This window comes from Marmota marmota, unplaced genomic scaffold, assembly GCF_001458135.2.
Source record: "Marmota marmota marmota unplaced genomic scaffold, marMar, whole genome shotgun sequence".
NCBI classification, from domain to species: domain Eukaryota; kingdom Metazoa; phylum Chordata; class Mammalia; order Rodentia; family Sciuridae; genus Marmota; species Marmota marmota.
Window position 1 is genome coordinate 8,410,862 of NW_026000016.1, and position 27,736 is coordinate 8,438,597.

At 34.8% G+C, this 27,736-nt stretch overlaps 2 protein-coding genes, 1 long non-coding RNA gene and 1 other non-coding gene across 7 annotated transcripts in view; 3 read left to right on the forward strand and 1 right to left on the reverse strand.

Annotated features, from left to right (window-relative positions):
• Nucleotides 1–20,704, forward strand: part of Epc1 (enhancer of polycomb homolog 1) — an 88,418-nt gene extending 67,714 nt beyond the window's left edge. The window contains exons 3-15 of one of the 3 annotated variants that reach the window (XM_015483471.2): nt 213–358; nt 2,156–2,362; nt 2,724–2,872; nt 4,139–4,298; nt 6,327–6,500; nt 6,589–6,678; nt 6,759–6,907; nt 7,908–8,260; nt 15,741–15,859; nt 15,940–16,008; nt 16,819–16,960; nt 17,067–17,430; nt 19,313–20,704. In XM_015483471.2, coding sequence (XP_015338957.1) covers nt 213–358; nt 2,156–2,362; nt 2,724–2,872; nt 4,139–4,298; nt 6,327–6,500; nt 6,589–6,678; nt 6,759–6,907; nt 7,908–8,260; nt 15,741–15,859; nt 15,940–16,008; nt 16,819–16,960; nt 17,067–17,430; nt 19,313–19,385 — 2,195 coding nt within the window. In that variant the 3' untranslated portion in view covers nt 19,386–20,704. Of the gene's footprint in view, nt 1–212; nt 359–2,155; nt 2,363–2,723; nt 2,873–4,138; nt 4,299–6,326; nt 6,501–6,588; nt 6,679–6,758; nt 6,908–7,907; nt 8,261–15,740; nt 15,860–15,907; nt 16,009–16,818; nt 16,961–17,066; nt 17,431–19,312 lie in introns of those variants that run through there. The other 2 variants (XM_015483472.2, XR_007349704.1) reach the window with 2 other exon arrangements.
• Nucleotides 365–1,902, forward strand: LOC107140417 (phosphopantothenate--cysteine ligase-like). The gene is given in 2 exon segments (XM_048809097.1): nt 365–691; nt 693–1,902. Coding segments are annotated over 2 exon segments (936 nt in total). The 5' UTR covers nt 365–508; the 3' UTR covers nt 1,446–1,902.
• LOC125618443 overlaps nt 19,283–27,736 on the reverse strand; it is a 21,351-nt gene continuing 12,897 nt past the window's right edge. For both annotated transcript variants that reach the window (XR_007349706.1, XR_007349707.1), the window contains one exon: nt 19,283–19,548. This is a non-coding gene — a long non-coding RNA (uncharacterized LOC125618443). The remainder of the gene's footprint in view (nt 19,549–27,736) is intronic.
• On the forward strand, nt 22,964–23,070 carry LOC125618577. Its single transcript, XR_007349916.1, has one exon. It is a non-coding gene; the product is annotated as a U6 spliceosomal RNA (small nuclear RNA).

Below are 27,736 nucleotides of genomic sequence, written 5' to 3' on the forward strand. Positions count from 1 at the left end.
CTATTCATTGTCTTTTATCATTTTTATCTATTTGTAGTAAAGATGAATATGAATAATATATCTGTGAACTTAGATTGTTTGTGGCTCTGAAGCAAAATCTAAAAATCTTTTTTCCTTAGAAAATCCAGGTCTTGCTTTTATCCAGACATCTGTGAGAAGTTTTTGTTGATGAATTCACACAGCAAATGATTGTTTATGGTTTCTTCTGTCAGCTTTTAGTTTGGATGCTGAACAGCCTGATTATGATTTGGATTCTGAAGATGAAGTATTTGTGAATAAATTAAAAAAGAAAATGGACATCTGTCCATTGCAATTTGAGGAAATGATTGACCGTCTAGAAAAAGGCAGTGGTCAGCAGGTACAATTCCATTTTCATATAATGTATGTATGTACTGTGTAAATGCCTATATTTTATTGAAATTGCGTGATCCTGAAGGGAGCTAAGAGAGCAGGCTTTGATGTTTAAAAAGGATGAATTCAGGGGCGTGCGCAGGGAACTCCGGCACTGATGGAGGAAATGGACCTCGTCTCCGAGTTCCCCCAGCCTTCGGGTGCTGCTCGCTCTGCCGCGGTTATGGCTCGCCTCGCGGCCGGGCTAGGCGCACAGGGCCGGTGGGTGGTGTTGGTCACGTCAGGCGCCACCAAGGTCCCTCTGGAAGCGCAGCCAGTGCGCTTTCTGGACAACTTCAGCATCGCAGTGGCTCGGTGCAATTTCGGCCAAGGCCTTCCTGGCTGCAGGCTACGGGGTCCTGTTCTTGTACCGCGCTCGTTCCTCTTTCCCCTTTGCCCACCGCTTCCCACTTCAGACCTGGCTGTCGGTCCTGCGGCCTTCTGGCCCAACTAAGTCGGGCGTGCTGAGCCTGGAGGCCGAGGAGAATGCACTCCTGGGCTTCGCTGTGGCTTTGAGGAGCTACCAAGAAGCAGCGGCTGCCGGCACCTTCCTGGCTGTAGAGTTCTCCACTTTGGCAGACTATTTGCATCTGCTGAAGGCTGCTACCCAAGCGCTCAGTCCACTAGGGCCTTCTGCGATGTTTTACCTAGCTGCGGCCCTGTCAGATTTCTATGTTCCTGTCTCTGAAATGCCTGAACACAAGATCCAGTCATCTGGGGACCCACTGCAGATAACAATGAAGATGGTGCCAAAAATGCTTTATTCTTTGGTTAAAGATTGGACTCCCAAAGCCTTTATAATTTCCTTTAAGTTGGAGACCGACCCCTCTATCGTAATTAATCGTGCTCGGAATGCTTTGGAAGTTTATCAACATCAACTGGTGGTGGCTAATATCCTTGAGTCAATACATTCCTTTGTTATTATTGTTACCAAAGACTCAGAAACCAAGTTATTGCTATCAGAGGAAGATGTAGAAAAAGGTATAGAGATAGAAAAGAAGATAGTGGATAATCTTCAGTCTCGACATACAGCTTTTATATGTGACAAAAACTGAACTAAAAAAGTTTTATAGGATCAAAAATTGTTCAGTGGACCAGGGCTCTTATAAATGGAAAGAACAAAGAAAATAAAGGGAAGGTAAAAGTTGTGGTGTGCAGGCAATATGGGCTGGCTTTTTAAAGTGTGAAATCACTAATATAATTTGGGAATTATATATTCTGCAAAATGTACATTAAAAGTAGCTGAACGCTGAATATCCACCTACTTCATACTGTAGAAGGGGGATTATGGTTGCATAAGTGGTCATGCTTTCAAGATCAAGTATTTGAGTGCCTACTCTGTGCCAGGCCCTGTGCTGAGCTATGAGGATTAAAATGATGAATAAATATGTTTTGCTGGGGAAATGGACATATAAAAAATTAAGTGCAATAAAATGTGTGCCCACAAACCAAAAAAAAAAAAGTATGAATTCATATCTCATCTCTGCCTATTATTAACCTGTATAATCTTGAGCAATATCTTTAAATATCTCTGTGCCTCAGTTTCCTTGTCCATAATGTAGATGATAAATTTCATTGTATTATTGTGAAAATTAGATAAAATAATGAGTGTGCTTAGAGCACCTAGCTAAGTGTATAAGGTACAATATGTAAGTTTGCTATTGTATAATACTGTTGTAGTTTTGATTATTGTCATTTAAATTGAGAAATAACAATTTTGAACCCTATATATTATATGAAAATGACACAGTGTTTTTATATTTAGCCAGTCAGTCTGCAGGAAGCCAAACTACTGCTAAAAGAAGATGATGAACTAATTAGAGAAGTTTATGAATACTGGATTAAAAAGAGAAAAAACTGTCGAGGGCCATCTCTTATCCCATCAGTAAAACAAGAAAAGCGAGATGGTTCCAGCACAAATGATCCTTATGTGGCTTTTAGAAGACGCACTGAAAAAATGCAGACTCGAAAAGTAAGTGACTTTGGATTTTTTTTCTTCTTTAAATCTGTAAAAATTATTTATAGTAATTAATCTCAATTCTTTGATTTAATTTTTGTTAAATGTGTCTCTTTACAATTATAATGAAAGATATAATTGAAAATAAGTTGACCTTAAGATTTACTGTAGAGCTGGTACTGGTATATTTTAATGTTAATACCCTTAAAAATCTTATACAAAATTGATTTCCTGGTGATCCATACTCTCTTCCAATGTCTTTAAATTCCAATTAACCCTTCAAATGTATACATTCTTAAGTATCAGTAACTTGGCTCACAGTGCTACTAATTAGGAGTGCTTATTGACATTAAACAAGCAACTTTAATATTTGCAGAATCGCAAAAATGATGAAGCCTCTTATGAAAAAATGCTTAAGCTGCGTCGAGATCTAAGTCGGGCTGTTACTATTCTAGAAATGATAAAAAGAAGAGAAAAGAGTAAAAGGGAGCTATTGCACTTAACACTGGAAATTATGGAAAAGAGGTAAGTATATTTTAATAGTATTAGGAAGTATGGTAGCAGTAGCATTTTGGTATATTGAGTTAATTTATTTCCTGAGCAATTATCTGTAATTACAGAATATATACTTTTAATAATAGAAACTGTTTAAATGTGTGATGTGATACTAAGCTTGTATAATTTTACATGTATTCCTGTCTTTATTTTCTTTAAAAGTGACTGGGCTCACTAACTGTGAAATGTATCAGATATTTCTTTCCATTTTGAAATCTCTTTCATTTGTTCTTACTTGTTGTGTATAGGGCTTTGAGAGAGAGAACATTTTTGTATTTTGTTTTATTCACTTGATAGTACTAATTATTTATATGTATGTATACACACACTTTTTAAATAATTGGGTTGTGTTTGTTTTTGTGGTACTGGAGATTGAACCCAGAGCCTTGTGCATGCTAGACAAGTACTTTACCAACTGAGCTATTTCCCCAGCCCATTAAATAATTGGTGGTTTTAATAAAAAAAAGTAAAGAAAAGAAGGGGGAATGGTAGTGAGGTACACAACAAAAACTTCAAGTCTGACTGCCATATTTCTCAGTAAGAAAATCACTGTTTAATTTTTCTGAAAGAAATCACAAGAAATTTGGGTTTTAGTACAGACAGTTACAATTAGTAGGAAATTTCTCAACACCATTTTATGCATTAATTTCTACTTTTCCACCAATCTTTCACCAAAATTGTTAAGGCAAGATTCCAAGTATTCTTTTTTCCCAGTGTCATTATGTGTCAAGAAAAAGCTATGAGACAAAAAAGTAGAAGGAAGAAACAAAAGGATTATTTAATCTTTAATTTTAATAGACATTCAGCAAATAGTTCAGGTTTAACTAGACTTAATTACCTTATGTCCAATTGATGTTTATAATTATATTTCAGTTATAAAATAGTCATAAGGATTTATACTTTCAAAAGTAACTTTTTTAAACTTTATTTTCCTCCCAGCTTTATTTAGGTATAATTGACAAGTAAAGATTGTGTATTTTTGTATGTTGATCAGAAGGTATGAAGTTGTGGTCATAAAATGAATAAGTTCTGAAGACCTAATGTACAGAATAGTTAATAACAATGTATTGTATTCTTGAAATTTGCTTCAAGGAAATCAGACCCCCCTACATACTGTGAGGTGATAGATATGTTAATTAGCTTCATCATAGTAATCATTTCACAGTATGTATATTTATCAAAAATCACATGCTCTTTGTATATCATTGTTTTAAACTTCGTTTTTTATCATTTCAGGTATAATTTGGGTGACTACAATGGAGAGATCATGTCTGAGGTTATGGCACAGAGACAGCCAATGAAACCTACTTATGCCATCCCCATCATCCCTATTACTAATAGCAGTCAGTTTAAACATCAGGAAGTAATGGATGTGAAGGAATTTAAAGTTAATAAGGTGATTAAACTTTTTTGTGATAATAGTATCAGATAATGGGATGATATTTTATCATTAGAATGAGAATAAAAAGTAAAAACACAGCTGGGCACACTGGTGCAAACCTGTAATCCCAGCACCTCAGGAGGCTGAGCCAGGAGGATCAGGAGTTCAAAGCCAGCCTCAACAAAAGCAAGGCACTAAGCAATTGAATGAGACCCTCTCTCTCAATAAATTAGGGTTGCGGATGTGGCTTACAGTCTAGTGCCCCTGAATTCAATCCCCATACCCCCCCACCTCCCGCCCTCCCAAAAAAGTAAAAGCACATAAAAAAGACCCTACCATGAAGTATGCTGCTTATTAAAAAAGCAGAAATTTGTAATTAAAACTTTATTTTTATTTTGGTTATTTCCTTATAAAGGTAGAGTTTATTACTATATCTGATAAAAGGAGTATTTTACTAGTAGTAGGATTATCAGGTATTGAAGTAATACAAATGAAATATGAAGGGTTAGGGAGAAATAAGTGAAATTTATCTTTTGTGAACACATCTATACGTAAGCAAAATAAAAAGTATAAATAGTAATTCAGGTGTATCTCTTTAATAGTTTGTAATATAGATAGCACATCTAGAAAGTAAGGGTTATACAAGAATTTTTCCTTTTACTTATATAAAGATATGATCCATGGACATTAAAATTTTATACTTAATCTAAATTTTATGTTCCACTTTTATAATTTAACTATGCCTTTAAAATTGAATGGCTATTTTCCTACTTTTAGTATTTTAAATCTGTGGTTCCCCTATCTGACTCTCCTGTGTGGTTTTCCCCTACCTGAATCCAGTGTTAGTTACCCTTCAGTTATATTTCCAGATTAAACTCTTATTTAATTCTGATATTACTTTTCTCTCTATGTGCCAGAAATATGAGCCCTCACACTTGCAGGTACTTTAAATTCCTCTAAATTAAGACAGAATTCTTAAAGGGACTGTTTCATTATCTTGATCATTTTATTTTATGGTGTTTGGATCCCAAATTTTATTGAGTAAGATCAAGCTTTTTAATTATGTTTTAAAGAAAAATGGTAGCTAATAATGTAGCCATTACAGGAGACCATTTATAATAACTTTTGAATAATGTTTTGCTGTGCAATTAGCTTTCAGTTCAAGTCTTTCTTCTCAGTACAACAGTAGAAATTGTAGAAAGATACTTTATAATTGAATAGTTAACTTTTCCCAGTAAACTATAATACCATAAATTACATAAGAATGAATATGAATTCTTAATATGTTTACATACCATAATTTTTGCCATGACCTTTTTCTTCTTAACAAATATGTTTGCCTCTAATTCTTCCTTACCTGTTGCCTACATGTCAAATTCATACTTATCCTAACTTTTGCCATCATCTAACATACATATTTCTAACACGCACTGTGTTCTGTCAACTTAGTCTTGCCTCTGTTTTATCCTGGTGTTTCCCTTATTTAATGATTTTTATATCTGTGTCTTCTGGCACTGCTCAAAATCTAACACTCCAGAAAGACTTGTTATTGTTCAGGTAGCAAGTCCTTACTATTTATGTTTATTACTCTTCAACATTATAATTTTATTTACTACCTTCTTGACAGTTATCTGTAGTTTGCTTTGTGTTTGGGTAAAGTTATTTTTATTATTATTTTTCCTATATTGATTTGTTATTGTTTGAGACTAAGGCCTACATATCACCCCCACTCTTCAGAATTTTCACAGAAAATAAACAGAAATTATGGGAGCCAGTGGCAAATACTGGAGAACTTCTGTTCTATCTTTATACTTTCTTTAAAACAAAATGATTTATAGAACTATGTTAGATTGTACAATATACTCATGCTTTCACAGAGATCAACTTCTTTACAACGTAAGATGACCAGACATAAAAGTCTTACCTTATGAATATGAACACCTTCATCATAGCAATAAGCTTCTTTTTTTTTTAATTTCAAAAAAACTGAAATTTTGTAAAACATGGTTTCTAGTATATAATTAATTCACATCTTTGTTGCAGCAAGATAAAACTGATCTTATCCGACCGAAACGGAAATACGAAAAGAAGCCCAAAGTCTTACCGTCGTCTGCTGCTGCTACTCCTCAACAGACGAGTCCTGCACTGCCAGTCTTTAATGCTAAAGATTTAAATCAGTATGACTTTCCCAGCTCAGATGAAGAACCTCTCTCCCAGGTAAAAATATGAGAATGTCTCTATTAACATAGGAGAAGAATGTAGAAAGTCATATGCTTAACCTGTTTCATTTATTTTGTATTTAAAGGTTTTGTCTGGCTCTTCGGAAGCTGAGGAAGAGAATGATCCTGATGGTCCTTTTGCTTTCCGTAGGAAAGCAGGCTGTCAGTACTATGCTGTAAGTTTCAGACCTTATTTGTAAATAACATTCTATTTGCATTTAACTGATGAAATAAAATAATTTGGACTTTCTTTTAGCCTCACTTAGACCAAACTGGCAACTGGCCTTGGACTAGTCCTAAGGATGGAGGATTAGGGGATGTGCGATACAGATACTGCTTGACTACTCTCACCGTACCCCAAAGGTGTATTGGATTTGCACGAAGACGGGTTGGGCGCGGTGGAAGGTAAGGTATTTCAGCATCCCGGTATAGAATATTTTAGACAGTAAAGTAATCAAATTCAGAGTTTAAAGTAAGACAGTCCTTCTAAACAGCTTACCAGTTACTATTTGCTGTTCTTAACTGATTTGTTGACTGAAATATTTTTGCCTCTGCAATTCGTTTCATATACAACCATAGCTTACATAATGTATAACTATTAATGAATCCCAAATGAATTTCCTTTTCTTCCCAAGGTGGAATACCTCAGTTAAATTATCAAGGGATAGAATTCTAAGAAAAGGCAATGGATGAATGTAAATAAATCCTTATTGCACATACTGTATTAAGCTAAACAAGACTATAAAAAAATGTTGGGTTCTGGGAGAAGGGACTCAAATAGGCCCAAAACTGTCATGTTAACTAAAATAATGGTTTGTCTAACTTTTTAACTAAAAGAATCCATATGTGACCCAATCTTTACATCCCAGTTTGTCAGGATTTAATTTTTCTTCCTACATAGTCTAAAGACCTTTGTGAGTTGTTGGAGAAGGAAAGGAATTGCAGAGTCGCTGAAAACAAAGATAAATAAAATTTTTGGTTGACAACCAATTGAAAAATAGAACCTGTATCAAAAATTGAGATTTTTGAGCCTGACGTGGCTATAAACTCAGCGACTCTAGAGGTTGACGCAGGTAGCTTTAGCAACCTAATGAGGCCCTAAGCAACTTAGCAAGATCCTATCTCAAAATAAAAAATTTATAAAAGGTGGCGGGGGTATAGCTAAGGATGTGACTCAGTAGTTAAGCTTCTCTGGTTTAGTCCACAGTGCCCCCCACCTCAAAAAAAAAGAAAAAAATGAGATTTTGGCCTAAAAGAGCCAAAAACTGAAATAATCAACTTTATCTTATGATTTTAAATACTTAGTACACTTTTATTCCATTTTTTTAAGTTGAGATAGAAAAATCTTTTATATAATCTCTGAATTGCGATTTTAAGTAAACATTACATGTCTTATTTTTAATAGGGTCTTACTGGACAGAGCTCATTCAGAATATGACAGTATGTTTCGCCATCTGGATTTGGAAATGCTTTCCTCACCACAACATTCTCCAGTCAATCAGTTTGCCAATACCTCAGAAACAAATACCTCGGACAAATCTTTCTCTAAAGACCTCAGTCAGATACTAGTCAATATCAAATCATGTAGATGGCGGCATTTTAGGCCTCGGACACCATCCCTACATGACAGTGACAATGATGAACTCTCCAGTAGAAAATTATATGGGAGTATAAATCGAACAGGAACAGCACAACCTGGGACCCAGACATGCAGTACCTCCACGCAAAGTAAAAGTAGCAGTGGTTCAGCACACTTTGGTATGTTTATTTGTGATGTACATTTCTATAGACATAAAGTGTTGGGCTTGTCCAATTTGGGGGGGTATATGGTCTGTTGTAATAAGTACTTTTTTGAATCCTGTTCAGTCATACTATTGCTGTAGTCTCTAGGTGTGTGTCTTCATTTACCCACACATACAAAGGTGATTTGTTACTACTGAATGTGTGATATTTGTTCCTGAATGAAGTCTGTGAACCACAACATTTATCAGTCATTTTCAGTTAATATGAAAAGAAAATGGAGCCTACTTGTTAACTGTTTTATGCTTGAATACTTCTAGTCTTTTATTTTAGTCTGCTTAAATGTAATGATGAATAGACAATAGGTATGTATAACTTTCATGCTGACACAATAATAATTTAGACAACTATGAGAAACAAACTACATTTTCAGAAAAAAAAATTAAGCTAAAGAGTTATTTTAGTATTTAAATTTTTTACCCATAATATTGACTTTATTATTATGCCTATATTGTGAAATGTACGTAAAATAAATGCTCTCTACTTAAAATATTCCTTTAATCTTAGCTTTCTATTTTATTATTATTTTTTAACTATTTTTATAGTTGTAGATGGACAGCATGCCTTTATTTTACTTGTTTACTTTTATGCGGTGCTGAGGATTAAACCCAGTGCCTCACATGTTTGAGGCAAGCACTCTGCCACTGAGCTACAGCCCCAGCCTCTATTATTATTTTTTAAAATATAGTTTAGTTGTAGGTGTCAATGAACCTTGTTAGCCAAGCACTCTACCACTGAGCTACATCCGAGCCCTTAGCTTTCTATGTACAGATTATAGAAATACACTGTTAAAAGCATGTCACTACAACTCTTTAAGGAATTTAAATACAGATTTTTGAAAGTATTAAAAAGGTCTTTATTCCCTAATCATCTGTTAAGGTTACACTTTATAAATATGAACATTTGCTCTTACTCTTGAAGTCCTCAAGAAAATGTTCCAAAAACTAATTTACTTCGGTTACAAAAAAGTACTTTCATGAAATGGGAGTCTTTCAGCTCATGAGAAAAATTATCACATTTCAGAAATCAACTAGAAAATAAACAGCTTTTCTGAGGCCTAACTTTATTTATAATTCCATTAATTTTAGTGTCTTTATCACAAAAAGCCAGGTTTTCTCTGCTGTATAGGCTTAAAAACAAAATGAAAAACTTCCAATATGAAGACTTACATACATTGTGAGTATGGAGATTTTAAAAGTCTAAACTTATAATAGTTTCTGATAATTAACCTTTTTGAGCTGTATAAAATCCTTTGAGACTTCTCAAATAACTGTTTCATCAATCCACATCTACTTTTCTCCCTAAAATAGAGAAATGAACTTATATATTCTAAAGAGAGAAATGAACTTATATATTCTAAAGATTTTATTATGATCCTTTTCATGTGGTTATTTTGGGTTCTACTTACATAGGCATATGAATGTCAGTTGTAAAACTTACTTGACATTTAAAATGTGAACATTACCAAAATGAGCTGAAAAAAATTTTTAGTAACCTCATAGTTGTTGTTCTTAATCATTTCTTTTCCCCTAGATATCTATTTTGTTTATTGAAAGATGGAGGTATCTTTTCCTGTTGGTACTTCTTTTCAATTTTCTCTTAAATTTTGCCAGATTTTTCTATATAGAATAGATGTCTACAGACTACTATAGGTTAACAATATTTATTCTTTCATATTTGTGAATATCCCAGAGACCTAAAGCTTTTCTTTTTTACACTCTAAATTACAATTAAGTTGTATCTAATGTGTATTTGAGATAAGTGAATTCCAACTATTGGCCCCTGGAGAAAAGAACTAAAATTTAGCAATTTACATGTTATACCTACCTATAAAGCATTTCTGCTGAATGGGTTCTCCAGAGTGAGCCTAGAATGGGAGAAGAGAATCTATTTGCTGTTTTCTTACAGTGTTCCAATTTGCTACTTTATTCATAGATTAAAAATCTCTCCTCTTTTATATCATTGTAATTTTAAAAAAGAATGTTTTTCATACAGCATGGTCCCCAGACAGAAACCACATTTCTTCATCTGGGACTTAAAGAAACCCACAAAACCCTGATTTGATCTGATGCTAGAGAAAACACTGTGTTTAGTTTATTGAAAGAGAAGTTTGACATACTCCAAAGGAATTTTCAAGGCTTAATTTTGACTGTACTGACTTACCCATCATATCATATATGAATCCCTTAATATACTTCCCTGTTGCTTAAGCCAAATATGTGGATTATAATTTTAGTCATGTTTTGATTATCCAGTTATAAATATTAAGATTTATACTTATGTGATGACACTAGTGATGCCTTCTGGTCTTCTAGTGAAGTGCATAAATTTTAACACACCAACTTTTATAACCTCTATTTCAGTTGCTCAGAATCTGTTTTGCTTTCTTCCCAGTCTTGGCCATTTTGCAGTTATGTAAGCAAAAAGATATGCTGATGACTCAGGTGTTAGGTAGCCTTCTAATTCAGGTGTTATTGAGTACTTGGTCCTCTGCATACTATGTAGCAGAATAGCACAGTGTTGAGGAAGTTAGAAAGACTTGAATGTATATTTAGAATTTCTGGGACTAGGTTTTCGTATTTAAATTGCTTTTTTAAAAAATTATTTAATATGTTATTTGGAAAGTTTCCAGGTACAGTTATCTATTTTTTTTTTAAATATACAGTAATACCTTTGAAAATTTAGTGTTTTTTCAGTGACTCAGTATTCATTTCTGTGTGTTTGAGTTTGGGAGACATCAAATAAAAACATTAATATATTTCATACGTAGAGGGAATTCTTACATACTCCTAATATAATTCAGAAAAACTGAAAAGAGAAGATGACATTTAAACCAGAATGATCACGTTCAGGATTTTAATTCCTAGTTTCCAATAAAATTTCAGCAGCACTGTAAATAATTTTTCTAAGTTCACATATCTATACTACAGATCTGATTTGTTTTCATAAGTGAAGAGAAGATCTATGACTAGAATCTTATTTTAAATCTCAGTAGGTATAACTTAACCACTTTAGTGTATAACAGATATTTAATCTTACTATGGAAAAGGAACTGTAGATTTGAGCACTAAATATTTTAATCACTATATTTTGTAACTCTGCAGGACCTTAATTGTTATACCAGTGTTTCAAAATTACGTATTTTTCACAGTAGAAAATAGATATAGTGCACAGCATAATGAGCAGAGTGAAGCAGAGCATGTAGTACAATGCAGTAGTAGTTTTTCCACAGTTGTAAAGCAACATTAAAGAAATGTCACACTAAGAGCAATATTTACTACAAATAATTTTCATGTTCAGGTCAACCACAATCAAATGTGTTCTAGTCTATTCATAGTTTGCCACCAAATGAATGACAACAAACTTTGGGTTTCAAATTGGATTTCTAAAGGGCTGAAAAGGGCTCATGAACCTTATCAATTCAAGCTCATTAATTATGGAATCTTACTTTAGTAAACTACCTGGATTCATTTCACTTTGTATTTATTTCTTTTGAAGTTACCTTTTTCTTATATTGAAAGAATTTTCTGCCTGTGTACTGCTCAAAGAAATTTCTAATTCAGCAGTATCTTTTAAAATAGGTTTTGGGGGTTTTGTTTGTCTCTAACAAAATATACCTTTTGATAATCTAGACTCCGTCTTCCCTAACTGAATTTTGAAATTGTTTATTTCTTTCTTTTTTTAATTTTTTAAATATTTGTTTTAGTTGTAGGTGGACACAATAACCTTTATTTCATTTTTATGTGGTGCTGAGGATGAAATCCAGTGCCTCACGTGTGCTAATCAAGAGATCTACTACTGAGCCACAACCCCAGCTCCTGAAATTGTTTGTTTCTTTCTAAGCACCTGTCACCCTTCCCACCTAACCCCTTTAGAGCATTTTAGTAGAGTTGCTCCAGTTATAGGAGTATGACTACTAAGCAACAGGTGCTGCTGGGCCACATCATGGTTTTGTAAAGTCGGGTGATTTCACACAAATTCCTTCCCAGAAAATTGGTTAGTTAGGAGGCTACAAAAAAAGGGGGGGGGGGGCTTCTATCTTTTGAATTTCTAATAAGGGAAAAATTCATCTTTCTAAATCAAATTATTTTAGGTTGAGTGATTTTGGTTAGAAAGTTTGTCCATATAGTGAACCAAAAGTTGTCTCCTTAAATTTAAACCTACAGGTTTGTGTTTTACCTGTGGAAGCATCTGAGTGAGTATGCTTACTCTCCAACATCATATTGCCCTTCGAATACGAAAGTCTTGGCATGCTTCCTTCCCTAGTCCTAGTCCCCAGCTTTTAATTGTAGCCTGCACATGACTGTTCTCTCCTATATAGAGTCTTGTCAGGTGCTCTACATGTGATGATTTTTAAATTACTTGACTCATACTGTTGGTACATAAAAGTTTATTTCTTGAAAATGATATTAAACCTAAAGCAAAATTTTTGTCTATTTGTTTTTAAATTAAAACACTTGATTGATTTGATGGGGATTTTTTGTTTTTCTCTTCCCCTACTGAATATCTGTTTGATTGCAGAAATTTCTTGATCTCTAATATGAGATTATATGAGGAAATACTAAGAGTTTCTCCTGATCTCAGTCTTTTGTTTGTTTCTTTGTTTGATACTGTGAAAGTGTTCTATTTCTAGATTTGGTCTTATGTCCGTAATAACCCTATTTGTGTGAATTATATATTTGACCTCCACACCAATATCTGGAGGCAAGTGTGCAACAAAATTTTCTACTTCAGTGAGACTTAGGGCAGTATGGTCATTTTTGCTTTTCACTTAGCATTTAATTAGATGGGGGCGGGTTGGTACCAGGGATTGAACTCAGGAGCACTCAAACACTGAGCCATATCCTTAGCCCTATTTTGTATTTTATTTAGAGACAGAGTCTCACTGCGTTGCCTAGCATCTTGCTTTTGCTAAGGCTGGCTTTGAACTCTCGTTCCTCCTGCCTTAGCTTCCCAAGCTGCTGGGATTACAAGTGTGCGCCACCATGCACAGAACAATTAGATTTTTGAATTATAACAACTGAGCACTTATTGATTTTCTGTAGCCATAATAATATAAAACCCAGTTCAGATCATATTTGCCCAAATTTACTATTTTACCATTGTCCAAGTTTTTCTACTCATTCATATATCCTTCTTTTGGCTTGGAATTTTATTTTTCAGGAAAAAAAAAAAAAAGTAAAATCTTAGTATTTCATATAGCTGGAAAGAACCTAATAATCTCCTAATATAATCTCTTTCACATTTAAATGAAGATACTGAGTCACAAAACAAATACCTTGCTCAAAAATACTCAGCCAATTATGGTGGAGCTAGGGGCTCCAAATACCTAGGTATCTTGGCCCCTAAACCATTATTTTTTATTACCTTCCCTACCAGCCTCTGTGTTGCTGTTTCTTTTAGACCATTTAGCAAAAACATTAGTCAAAATTTTATAACTAGACTCTGTAAACAGTATAACAGTATCTAAGAAATAGACTAACAGTGATCTAAAATGTTGTGTAATTTGTGATTTAATTGTTGCTTGCATTTTTATTTCTAAACCCATATTAGGAGGAAGTTAACAGTTGTTTAAAAAATGAAATTCATCAAATTCTCAAGACTCATTAAAATGTTAATTTAAATAGAACAAAAATGTTTGGAATATTCTGTATTGATTTCCAAGTAATTATCACTAAATTTTTAATTAAAACACATTTTCAAGAATTTCAAGAATACTTTCTTTCATGTAAATGAAAGTTTATATGAAGGTTTTCAGTGAATACTAAATTACTGTTTTTCTAGATAAGTAATGACTTGATCTTCCAGAAATGTTTCAAAGCATAAGGATAAATACTATATAAATTACAAACATTCTTTCAGGGCAGCATTAACGTGTGTAAAGTCTCTTCAAGTTTTGACCCTGTTATATGGAAATGGTTGGTCATGTTGATGAAAGTTACTTTCCTACCAGTATTCATCTAACATCAATAAATCTTATGTAGATTTCAGATCTGTAGATTACAGTATAATAGGAAAGGAATTAATGAAAGGACAAATTTGTAACACAGACACAAAATAAGAAAACCAACAGTAGACTTTTTAGAACAAGAAATTACTTTTTTGCTCTTGTAGAACAAGAATTTAGTTCAGCTCATGTACAAAAGCCTGGTTAGACATGAATAACTTTTGAGTCTTCCTTGAATTCTATTTCATGATTTTCTGATCCATTCAAAATATTATGGAATTTGTTACCTAAACATTTTCTAGTTGTATCAGACAGAAACAATATCCTGGGGTATAGCCAGAGATTCTTTGAGTTATAAGTAAAAACTATAAAACTTGATGAAGTGATATTCTAACTAAATTATTAGCAGTTAAACAACAAAGTAGGTGAAATATTTTGTAAACATCAAACTTTAGATTGAGGAAATTTGCATGATTTATAGATTCCCTCGTACCAGGGATGCATGATAACCTCTTTTTGTTTTGTTTACTCAGGCATGACAGGCTTCTTAAAGAAGCCTTTAAAGTTAGGTATATTGTGATTGTATGTGCTTTTTTTTTCTTTCTTTTTTTTCTTTTTTTAATTGGCAAAAAAATTTAAAAAAGAAAAAGGTTTCCTTTTTAAAAACTGCACACACTTTTTGGGGGGGTAATAAATGAACATTTTTTTGTTTGTTTTTTTTAGAACTGAGCTCTCCATAGACAAACATAAGTAGCATAACACAGTGTCTTTCCTCAGACATCATTCTGTACAGTAAATCAACATAAACAACTCCGTTCTTATTGACTGGATTTTTTCCAGGTGGGTTAATTGGGTGGGGAAAATTAATTAACCTTAACATTGGAACCTCTTTTCTTCCTGTTAAACTTAAAAGAATGGGTTCTTTAAAAAAAAAAAAAAAAAAAAAAGGAAATAAACCAAAACCTTACCTTTCATATAGAGGAAATCTTTGTAATGACTAAAATTAGAAAATATGTAGAAGTTAGTATTTATACACAAAACTATTAGGGATCATCTGAAAGCATTGGAAGGTAATGTGGATAAAATAGAAACCAAATGGTAATTAGATTTCTTTTCAATTTCAGTGCAAAGTTGAATTCCAAATCTATGGATTAAAAAAGCTGATATGACTTTTCTACACTGTCTAACACAAGCGTCACAGCTTTACAAAAATAATGGCGTTGAAACTTGGGAAGTGAGCAGTTCTCTTTCCTATGTTTATATCAGGAAGCTTAACTTTCTTTTTCTTTAAATAAAAGCCATTCTCATAAAATGTGGTAGCAAAAATGCTGAAATTTCCATTTGGAAGTGATCTTTAACAGGATCATGAGCCTTTATCAAATGCTTTAATTTTGCACAAAAACTTTTTTAACATTGGATTTATTTTAGTATTATAAGATGTATATAATACCTTGTACATTTTTGTAAAGTGTGTCCTCATTTTATGTTCAGCATTTACAGCCGAACAATACCAGCAACACCAACAGCAACTGGCACTAATGCAGAAACAGCAGCTTGCACAAATTCAGCAACAGCAAGCAAATAGTAATTCCTCCACCAACACTTCACAGGTGAGGGATTTGTCTGTCTTATGATTATCCCTCATTGTTTCCCACCAGAGTTCATCTCTAATTACCAACTGTTGTCATAGAACCTTGCATCTAACCAGCAGAAAAGTGGCTTTCGCCTGAATATACAGGGTTTAGAAAGAACATTTCAGGTGAGTATGGAAGCTATTGCCTCTGCTCCCTATTTAAAAAAGTAAAAAAGCATAGTTAAATGAAATGGAGAACAATGTCCACGAGTCTGACCTGTAGTCTATTAATGTGCCTCTTTGATATGTAACCCTACCCAGTTCATTTTCTTAGGCCTTTTAATTATTAAGACTTTAAATGTTATACCAAAATGACTTCTTTTACTCTTGAAAGAGATCACTCTGTGAAGCCTAAAGCATGATAAATATTTGCCATTTAGACACATTTAATGCTAAAAGGCCAAGATTTCAATCTCTTTAAGAATCTTTCAGGAAACTTTATTGTTAAAAATTCAACAAGCCTCTCAATTTTTAGGTTAAATAATGATGTCATCATTTCCTACCTCCATTTCTTAGGGGGTAGTTATCTTATAATCCCAAAGGTGCCTTTGGTTGTGTGTGGGAGTGTGTGTTAGCTGAAAAGATGTTTACATATTCATTCATTCATTATGTGTATTTGCAAATCACTGAAATGTTGTAGTGGCATATTTCTTGTCCAGCATTTTGGGTTGGAGTTTGGAAGTTTGCTATTCCCACATTATAAAAAGGCCTTTTTGGTAATTGACTTGTACATATGTATTATTGCATAAAATCAAAATTCATAACCCTTTAGTTAGACAAACTTTTCATTCCTTGAATGTATGACTATCAAAAGAGAAATTTAGTGGTTTGCCATTTTTGTTTAGAATCAAATGGATTTTGGTATACCTTTGTAGCTTTAATATTAATTTGAGACTAAGTTACACTGATTAGATTTCTTTTGCATTTTCTTTCTAGGGTTTTGTTTCTAAGACTTTGGATTCTGCTAGTGCTCAATTTGCTGCTTCTGCTTTGATGACATCAGAACAACTGATGGGATTCAAGATGAAGGATGATGTGGTGCTTGGAATTGGGGTGAATGGTGTCCTTCCAGCCTCAGGTAAGGATAAAGACATTTAAAAGTTGGCTTTGATTATATTTGTAACATTTGTAATACAAGCCACAAGTTGCATAATGTTTAGACACTTCTTTCTTTTTCTCTCCAGGAGTATACAAGGGCTTACACCTCAGTAGTACTACACCAACAGCACTTGTACATACAAGTTCATCAGCAGCAGGTTCAACTTTGTTACAGCCTTCAAATATTACACAGACTTCAGGTTCCCACAGTGCACTGAGTCATCAAGTAACTGCTGCCAATTCTGCAACAACTCAGGTTCTGATTGGGAACAAGATTCGATTAACTGTACCTTCATCAGTTGCCCCTGTAAACGCTATTGCCCCCATAAATGCACGACATATACCTAGGACTTTAAGTGCTGTTCCATCATCTGCCTTAAAGCTGGCTGCCGCAGCAAACTGTCAAGTTTCTAAGGTCCCATCTTCATCCTCTGTAGATTCAGTTCCAAGGTGAGCAATTGTTTTAAGCCTAAAATTTTTACCTGTTTCTCTGTTTGTTCTTTGCCTTTTATATGTTATAAATGTATAGACGGGGGCTGGGGATATAGCTCCTTGCCTCTCACGCACAAGGCCCTGGGTTCAATCCGCAGCACCACAAAAAAAGGAAAAAAAAAAAGTATAGATGAAGCAGGGCCTAGTGTATACTCCTATAATCCCAACTAACTGGGAGACTGGGGAAGGAGGATCACAAGTTCAAGACCAGCCTCAGCAACTTAAAGAGCATCTGTCTCAAAATAAAAAATTAAAAGGGCTGGGGGGTAGCTCAGTGGTAAAGTGACCCTGGGTTCAGTCACTAGTAACCCACCCCCCACCCCCAAAAATATAGATGATAATTGATTCAGGGACTAAGCAGATGAGTGTTGTAATTCAATATTAATGAAGAAATTGAACTGAATGGTATAGTGAATATTGCATATATGATTTGAATACCCCTTTCTTAGGATGACAATAGCTTATAATGCTCTCACTTTTCTTTATCCTTTTGATGTTCTCTTTAAAATGTTCCTCATGTTTATGATTTATTTCCATAGCTTCTTGTGTAAATAGTTAGAATCAACAGAACCTACCACCACTAGAATACTAAACTGCTTTTAATGATGATTTAGAGAATATACTCCAGATCAGTTCTTAATCAAGCTATTATTTCCTGTGCTCATTTATTTTCTTGAGTTTCAATATTTGGGGATTTTTGCTCAAGTCTTTGTTTTAAATATTAATGGTAATTAAAATCTTATTGTTTATAAGGTTACTAGAGGAGAAACAAAAGAGACAAGAGTTTTTGGTTAGTTAAAAATAAGCTTTAAAGTTTGAAAAGTTAATGTACGAAAAATTGTCTACAGGTATCTTAAAGCATTCTGTGCTTATTAGGCATACAGATGATGGATATAATTTCAATACTAAGAGAAATCGTTTCACTCCAGGGGAGTTCTGGGAATGTCCTTCAAAGTATGATACTAGATCAGGAAAGAAGAAAAAGCATTTCAGTTAGGTGGAATGGGAAATGAAAATACTAAGTTAGGAAAGTGTTTAGTGGTTAATAAGTAAACTCTCCCAGAGGTTTGGGAATGTTAGTGGTTGATGTTGGAATGGCAGGGAAAGGCTAGACTGTGGAGCATCTTGAATGCCAGGTGGACATTTGACTTCCTAGAGCAAAGTTTTGTAGCAACACGTTATAGTCTTTAGTTTATAAACTCACGTATATCTGTTCTAAATTAAAACAGTAGTCATTGCCTGTTGAATACCAATTCATTTTTACTGGGTCTAGTCAAAGCTAACCAATCAGTCAAGTATAGTTCACACACACACACACACACACACACACGTATGTATGTATGGAGCTTTTTATATCCCTATCCCTTTGTTTAAAGGTAGGAAACAGATCTGGCAGATACTCGGCCATTGTAAAATTAGAAAACTAGTGTTCTGATTATTACTAGCTCAGTAGCTGTCCTGCTTAACAGCATGTATTAGGATGTTGACTTAAAGTCCTAACATGATAGTCATGTTTACTCCTACTTATAAAAGTTTTCATATAAGAGGAAAGTGAAACTATAGTCACCTAAACTTGGGAATTCTTTGTGTTATTAACATCTAGATTACTTGGGTGCTATGACAGTTTTATTCGTGATATAGTTGACCGTGGGATTTAAAGTTGACATCAGCCTGATTTCTGACTGCATATTCTTGATAATAAACTAAAATGATTCATATTCCTTTCTCTGCTATCTTATCCCAATAATCATTTCTTCTTGTTATTAAAAATAAACTTTTTATTGGGAAGATAATCTTTATCAGTAGCAAATAAGTAATTGGTTGAACTTTATTTCAACAGGGAAAATCATGAATCAGAAAAGCCAGCATTGAACAACATAGCAGACAATACAGTGGCAATGGAGGTGACGTAGCTTCCTCAGGAGTGGAACTGCAGCCTGGGGACTTGATTAGGTGCTATGCATCAGTAGCATTTTGAATGCAAGGGATGATGGAATGCAGCACATGCGTTTCTGTGGCAGCTGTGGGGACTTAACAGCAATGCTCATCTCTCATGCTTCAATTTTTCTTTTCTTACTGTTAATAGGAAAAAAAAATCAACATCTGTAAATTAAGAATACAGCAATTATCTGTACAGTACTGCATATTTGTAATACCCTTGTATATATGTTACTTGAATACAGAAATGTTCATTTGTGATGCTTTGCACTTGGGGGTGGGGGGTGGGGGGGAAATAAATTGCAACAAAGAGTGTGAGATGTGAGATTGTATAGAGATGAAGTGTCATCACATCATGTGCATGGTGCGGAACCTGCTGTTTTATCTATTGTGCCGTGTTTACAGTTTTTTGTACACTGTACCTTCATTGGTTCCTGTGCTGTAGTAAATGTGTTAGGTAGCTGTGGACTCCTTGGTATTTTGTAAATGGTATAACATAACTTGGTTCCCCTCTGGGTCCTTGAGTTTTCTGTGTATCATGTGAAAAAAATGGTGACATACATACAGAATTTTACAAAAAAAAGAAAAAAAGAAAAAAAAAAAGGCATCAGTTTTTTAAAAATGGGGAATGTACTGTTAAATGGGGATCTTCCTGGTCTACTATCATTAGGACAAGTAACAAGCTAAAAATGAAGTCTCTTGAATCTTCCCATCCCCACTTGGCCCACAGAGCTGTGGGTGGTTTCTGGTACTTAAAGCACTAATGTTATGTTGCTGCTCTACAAACAGCCCAGTAGTCCCATTTCCTTCCACACCAAAAAGTGTTAAATCAAGTATGCAAATGGAGTCCTTACAACTGGAGTTTATGTTGTCTTGCCCTTTTTTTAGCACAAAAAAAAAAAATGTACTTTTTTATTGTCGAATTGTTTAAAAGACTTCATTCTTTACTTGTTCTTACAAAAAGGATATAAGGGAGAAGAATGCAGTAATTGCTGTACGTGTATCATCATTCCAGTTTCTAAAAACAGCCAGCCAGCTTTTTTCCTTTTAAGATTCTCCAGAAGGCTGCAAGGCCAGAACCACAAATATCGGGTGCCTTCCTTTGGAAATTTTTGACCTCTCTTCTGTGAAGAGATTGGTACTTAACAGACTACTACTAGTGCTTTGTCAGTACCGAAGTCTGAATGCCCAGTCCAATGGCATACATTATCCTTAAGGTTTTTAATCCCACCTGGAAAAATTGTGATAGAATTCTCACAAAATAAACCCAGGGCATTACATGTTGACAAACTAATGTGTAGTGGTCTTTTGCTTTTATTTTCAACCTGAGAACTTTTGTGTGACTTTGATTATAATCATTTAGTAGTTTGGGGGGTGTGTGGAAGTGGGGAGTGATAACTTCAAATCCACTCTTTTCAAAAATTATTTATTGAATGACTACTATGCCTAGGACTGTTGTAGGTTCAGTAAAAAGTGAAAAGAGAAAAAATCCCTGCCTTTGTGGAGCTTATAATTTAATTGGAGAACAGAAATTAATACAATGTAAGATGTATTATACTAAGTATTATCAAGTCCCCAGTAAAGCAAGGAAGAAAAAAAGCAGTGCTACATGAGCTAGAGGTTGCAGTCTTTCATACAGTGATCAAGAAAGAGCTCACAAGTGCTCTTGACCACAGACATGAAGATAAGGAAAAATGTTCCAGGCAGAGAGAAAAAAAAAGTACAAAGATCCAGAGGTAGGAGTGTGCCTTATATGCTAAAAGAACAGCAGTAGAGTCTCCATTAGATATCCAGATGCGTCTAGTAAGTAGTAGTACATGAAAGTATGGAGTTTGGAAGAAACGTTTACCTGGAGATAAAAATCTGAGAGTCATATTCACAGTTGAAGTTTATGGCCATGAATTTGGGTGAGATCACCCAAGAGAGGAGAATCAACTCTGAATTATAGCTGTCAATGATGGAGTGTTATAGAGTCGTTTTTACGTTTAAAAGAATCCCTGGCCAGAAAGGCATGGATTTCCAACATGGGTAACTAATTTTGCTTGTACTGCTCTACATTTTTAAAGAGAAAATATTAAAAGTTGCCATTCAGGCCTAGTAGCTAGTCAGTATGACAAAATATAAAGTGTAAACTGCTGGTTTTAATGTACTTAATAATAATTGAGATTAGGAGTAAATTTCTGAAGTGTGACACCCCACAGAGAGAATGAGGCTTGGATTCCCAGAGTGTATAGTGTTCCTGCTGTCCACAGGCAAGTTTACAAATAGATAAGGAACAAGAAAATGGTCCTCATTGGGATTGAGTGACAGGCAAGTGACAATAAGCATCCATGTATCTCCTACTCCAATTTGACTACACCAACTCAGATGCAGAGAAAATACAAATGAATATCATGTATATTTCAAAATAAGGAAATTTCCTCTATTTTTTCCATATATTTTGTTGCTATATACTTGACTACCAGTGTTATAACAGTCTGCAGTAAAGGGTTTAATACAAAAGAGCAATTTCAACACAAAAACCTTAGGGAAAGTAGGAAATAGATCATCAGGAAAACCTGATGCCTTGTTGAAACTACCATTTAGCATTTTTAATGTAACAAACCCTATACATAATCATCTCATTTAATCCTCATAGTAACCCACTTATCACCATATTACAGTTGAGACTCACACAAGGTCATATAGTGATTGACAGTCCAGGGTTTGAACTCATAACTGCTAGACTCCAAAGGCACTGCAGTTTTTCTACCATTACTTTGTGGATAGACAAATTGAACATAGCTTCCTTAGTAACCTTCTGTCTCATTGTGTTCATAACAAAATGGATACTAATTCCTTTACCCTGGCATTGTTATGTTTCTGTCCATTTCATGAGCAGAAACTCAAAATCCTCCCCAAGGAGGGTTTTTATACCTTTTATTTATACCTTTTACCTAGGTATAAATTTCATTTTTCCAAAAAGACTATTACATAAGCTTCTGAACTACAAATTTTTTACATGAGTGATGTGTAACATGTTAGTAATGCTTAGAAGAGCAGATCTACTTATATATCTATCATTCTATTTAAGAATTCTTTCAACAAAAGGGTTCTGCTATTTTTTTAAGTTTGAAAACAACAGCAATAGAGAGTGAACAGATATGGCATATTGATCCAACAAATGTATTTAACTGTGCCCAGGCAGTGTTGCAGATATTGTGAACACAGTCGTGATCAAAATCCCTGCCTCCATGTAGCTTGCATATCTAGTAGGATATGTACTGAATGATAGGCTAGGCAAAACTAACATTAGATGAAATATCTAACTGAACCATCTCACTTGGGATTTTGAAAATAAATGTAACACTTGTTCAGCCTTGGAAATTATTTATGAAATGTATACTGAAAGAACTAGATGACAGTTCCAGTATATTTTGAACAAATAGTTGCAAAAGCTAAAAAAAATTAAATTTCTCAGAGGCTAATATGCAATGGTACATTTTCAAAAGAATCCAGTCTTAGAGAATGATCTGCCCTACCTTTATAGTTTAAAAACCAAGGGGCAGGGGTAGTGCTCGCTTCGGCAGCATATGTACTGAAATTGGAACGATACAGAGAAGATTAGCATGGCCCTTGCGCAAGAATGACACGCAAATTTGTAAAGCGTTCCAATGAATGAGGATGCTAACTCATAATGACAATGGGCGGGGAGAAGCATGGAAGGAATGGAGGAACTTTAGATATGGCAAAGGGAAGGGAGGGAGCATGGGGGTAGGAAAGATGGTGGAATGAATGAGACATTATTACCCTAAGTACATGTATGAAGATGCGAATGGTGTGGAAATACTTTGTGTACAGAGACTTGAAAAATTGTGCCCTCTATGTGTAATATGAAATGAATTGCATTCTCTAAATAAAATACAAAATAGAACTGGGGATGTAGCTCAGTGGTTGAGTGCCCCTGAGTTCAATCCCTGGTACCAAAACAACCACCACCAACAACAAAAAACCACCAGGGGGCTCTTATTTAGGATCATTGATATTAGAGAACATTGATGTTTACGGAAGGCTTTATTTCTGACCACATATATTATTAGTTTCTGAGAGTCTTAAAACTACAGAAATATATTTTCTCACAGTTCTGGAAGCCAGAAGTCCGGAGTCAATGTCACTAAATTGAAACAAAGTTGTTCCTCCCCTTTGGAGCTTCTAGGGGCAATTTGTTCCTTGCCTTTTCAGTTCCTGGTGGCTGCATGGTTATCCTTGTATATGAATGCATCTCTCAATCTCTGTCTTCACATTGCCTTCTCTGCATCTCAAAATTCCCTCTGCCTTTTCTCCTATGAAATATTGGATTGCATCCAGGACCCACCTGGAAAATCCCCTCTACTTTACTGCAGCCCTACTATCAGCTAAAGTTTATTGAAAACTTATTAATGTCAGTTCTGTCCACAGTTCTTTACATTATTTCCTATAACTCTCACAATCAAGGCTGTTGTGTATCATTGAATAGGTTATTCTACTGTGATCTACGTGGTCCCATGTAAATGATGCTCTTCTCTATAATTCACAAATGAAAAATCAGACTTAGAGGAATCAAGTCCATGGAAGTATCTGATGAAATATACGTTTGTTGGATCAATGTACTATTTGTCTATTCATTCCCCTATTTTTGTTGTTATTTTCAAAATATTTTTAAATGTAGAACCCCTTTTTGAAAGATTCATATACAGAACATCAGTATATTGAGTAGATAAAAGCAGATCTGCTCTACTAGGCATTAGTAAAGAGTATTACTTTCTCATCCGAACCAACTAAAAAACTGAATAATATGAAGGGAGGAAAACAAAACAATTTGTGTTAGCTTTTTGTCACTGTAAGCAAAAGATTAACAAGAACAATTTAAAGGAGGAAAAGTTTGTTTTGGCTCCCAGTTCTTGGTCATTGGACTCCATACTTTGGGCCCAAGAAAAGGCAGAAAGAACCTAGGAGGAAACCTGTTCAGTTCATGAGAACCAGGAAGCAAAGAGCAAGTGTGCAAGGAGCCCAGAAAACTGTGATCCCCAAGGATACACCCCCCAGTGACCTCCTTCCTCCACCCTACCTACCTACAGTTACCACCCATTCATCCATTCAAATTATCAACCGATCAAATGGATCAAACCACTGATTAGTTATAGTTCCCACAATCTGATTATTTTACCTCTGCACATTCCTGCATTGTGTCACAGGAGCTTTCAGGGGACACCTTATATCTAACATTGCTAGGTTTTGAATGTGGCCCCTCCAAAATTCAGCTGTTAACAAAGAGATAGCATAACTGTATGATCTTTCACAGGTTATTAGGCCATGAAGGCTTGCTCCTCCCATGAGAATGTGGCTACTTTGTTCTGCCCTTCTACCATGTGAGGACATAGCATTCCTCTCAGCTAGAGGACGCAGCCCTCACTAGACAACTAAACCTGCCAGCATCTTAATCTTGACTTGCCAGTCTCCAGAACTGTGAAAAATAGATTTCTGTTCTTACATAAATTATCCAGTTTCAAGTATTTTGTGATAGTATCACGAAACAAACTAAGATGCCCATCCTAACGAAAAAAAAGATGAAAAAAGGATATACCATGTTAACACTAATCAAAATGGATATATTAGTATCAGACAAAGTAGATTTCAAAGCAAGGAACATTACTAGAGATTAAAGAAGGTCATTTCATAATGATAAAAGGATCATTTTATCAAGAAGACATAATGCTAAACATTTATGTACCTAATTACACAAATTCAAAATATATGGGAAAAACAAAGGCCCTAATGGAATTGAAAGGAGAAACAGGAAAATCCACACAATTTCAAATTTTAATAAACTTAACAAATGGAGAGAAAATCATTGAGGACTCAACAGTATCAACCACTGTGTTTTGACATTTATAGAGCACCATCCAACAACTGCAGAATATACATTTGCTTCAAATGCACAAGACACAGTAACCAAGATATACTGTGGTACATAATACAAGTCTCAATGAATTTTAAAGGATTAAATCATACAGAGTATCTTCTCTGAACATAATGAAATTAAATTAGGATTATAAACAGAGGTCTAGAAAATCCCCAAATCTTTGGAGACAAAATACAAACTTCTAAATATCATATTAGTAAAAGAAATCAGTAAACATTTTTAATTAAATGTAAATTGAAGCACAAATATCAAAAGTTGTGAAATATAGCTAAAATAGTGCTCATAGAGAAATTTACAGAAAAAAGTAAAAATATAAAAATTAAGAAATCAATGATCTAGCTTTCTACCTCCTTAATAAGCTAAAATAAGAAGTGCAAATTAAATCTAAAGTAGTGAAAATAAGATCAAAATAAAAATCAGGGGAAAATTTAAATGAAATAACAGAGAAAATCAATGGAACCAAAAGGTAGTTTTCTCAGTAGATCATGAAGATTGATACACTTATAGCTGACTAATTAGAATAGAGTCTACTGAAATTAAAATATGAAAATATTTAAAATATTGTAATGATAAATTTGACAAAAAATTTCTTCAAAGACACAAATTAATAATAATGCTCCATCCAGAAGAAATAGATTTTTAACTATAAGGGGAAAAAAAAAACCAAACTACTCACCAATGTGCCCATAAACATCAATACAAAGAAATCCAAAATTTTTAACAAACCAATTGCAATAATATATACTAAAAATAGTACATCATCACAAAATGAGAATCCCTTCCAAAATGACTGTGTGATATATCTAGATGACTAATGCCTGAGATATGTACCTAGCTTGCCTGTGACCCAGAAGTGGCAATGGAGGGGAGCCACAATTTTCCCTATGCTTCTAAGAATGTGCATACAGCCTAGATGAAGCCAGAACTGTAGAGATTCTTCATCCAAAGACAACACAGAACTGTATCAACAGTCAAAGATCAGACAGAGCAATGAATACTCCAGCATGTGCAATGTGTGATCAAATGACAACTGAGACCCAGGCATGTCTGGTTCAAATACTAGCTACCACTGACTATGTGGGGGTCTGCTTTTGCCTGAGTTAACCCTTCTAAACATTAGTATCTTCTCTAAAATGAGGAAAATCATAATACCTATATTGTTCATTATTGTGAGGGTTAAATAAAAATATGCAAGTAAAGAACTCACTCAGGCCAGTGTTAAAAAACAAAAAACAACCATAATGTCTTCCTCCATGAAAGGAATTTCATGTGGTGAGATAATGTTTGGATGGGGACCAAACACAGCTTAATATTTATTGTGTTTTTTGCCAAATAATTTGACATGGATGTATATATATCCTTCGTTTCCTGTACTTTTATCACTATGAGAAATTAAGTGATTCTTCCAGTTTATTGAGGCTCAAGTTGCGGAAGGGCAATAGATGTGAAAAGTCCAACCAAAAGCATGCTGCAGCCTGTTCACCATGGCTCTTGTGAACAAATTGTTACATTTTCAGGAATTTTACAAATTGGTAAGCAATCGTTATTTTTTTCACTTTCTTAAATTTAAACATTTTTTAATTTGTTCTAATTAGTTATACATGACAGCAGAATGCATTTCAGTTGATTGTATACAAATGGAGCACAACTTTTCATTTATCTGGTTGTACATATTATTTTTTTTAAAGAAGTAAATTACATAAACTTAGTGTAAAATGAATTACTAGAAGTCCTAGTCAAAGTAATCTGGAAAGAAAAAAAAAACAGAGAGTGCCGGGGTTCCCACCAGAGATCCAGGCTGACTGATCCGCGCGGCCCGCCCCGTGGCTACAGAAGGCGGGGCACCACCGAGAAGCGACCAGCAAGCAGGAAGAAACATTGCTGCAGATTCTGTGGAATCCTGCCGGCTGAGCACCCACTGAGCCCCGAGCTGAGTTCGGGATTTCAGACGGGGAAGGAAGCGGTACAGTTCTATCCCCCACAACGGAAACTCCACCAAAGAAACCAGCGGCCACCATCTTGGAGAGCTGAAGTAACCACCGCCACTCTCTGACAGATTGCAACAATAAAACAGGTGTGTGTTACTCAGCTCATCTCCCATACAGCGGGGAATTCACATAAAATCTCTCTTAGGCTTTCCGGGGGAGGGATTATCAGAGCGAGCCTGCATAAAGACGCGAGGAAAACTAGACACACCTGACCTTCAATTCCCCCTCCCATCAGTGGCGAAAACGAAACCTGTATAGCCAGCGCTGGGGGAGGGGCAAGCGGAAAAAACCAAAACAGTAGAGTTCTGGGGTTCCCAATAGACACCCTCCACACCCAACAAACGGCAGGCCCAGAGTACAGTTTGAACTGCCGAGAGGCATCACTCAGGGGAAATCT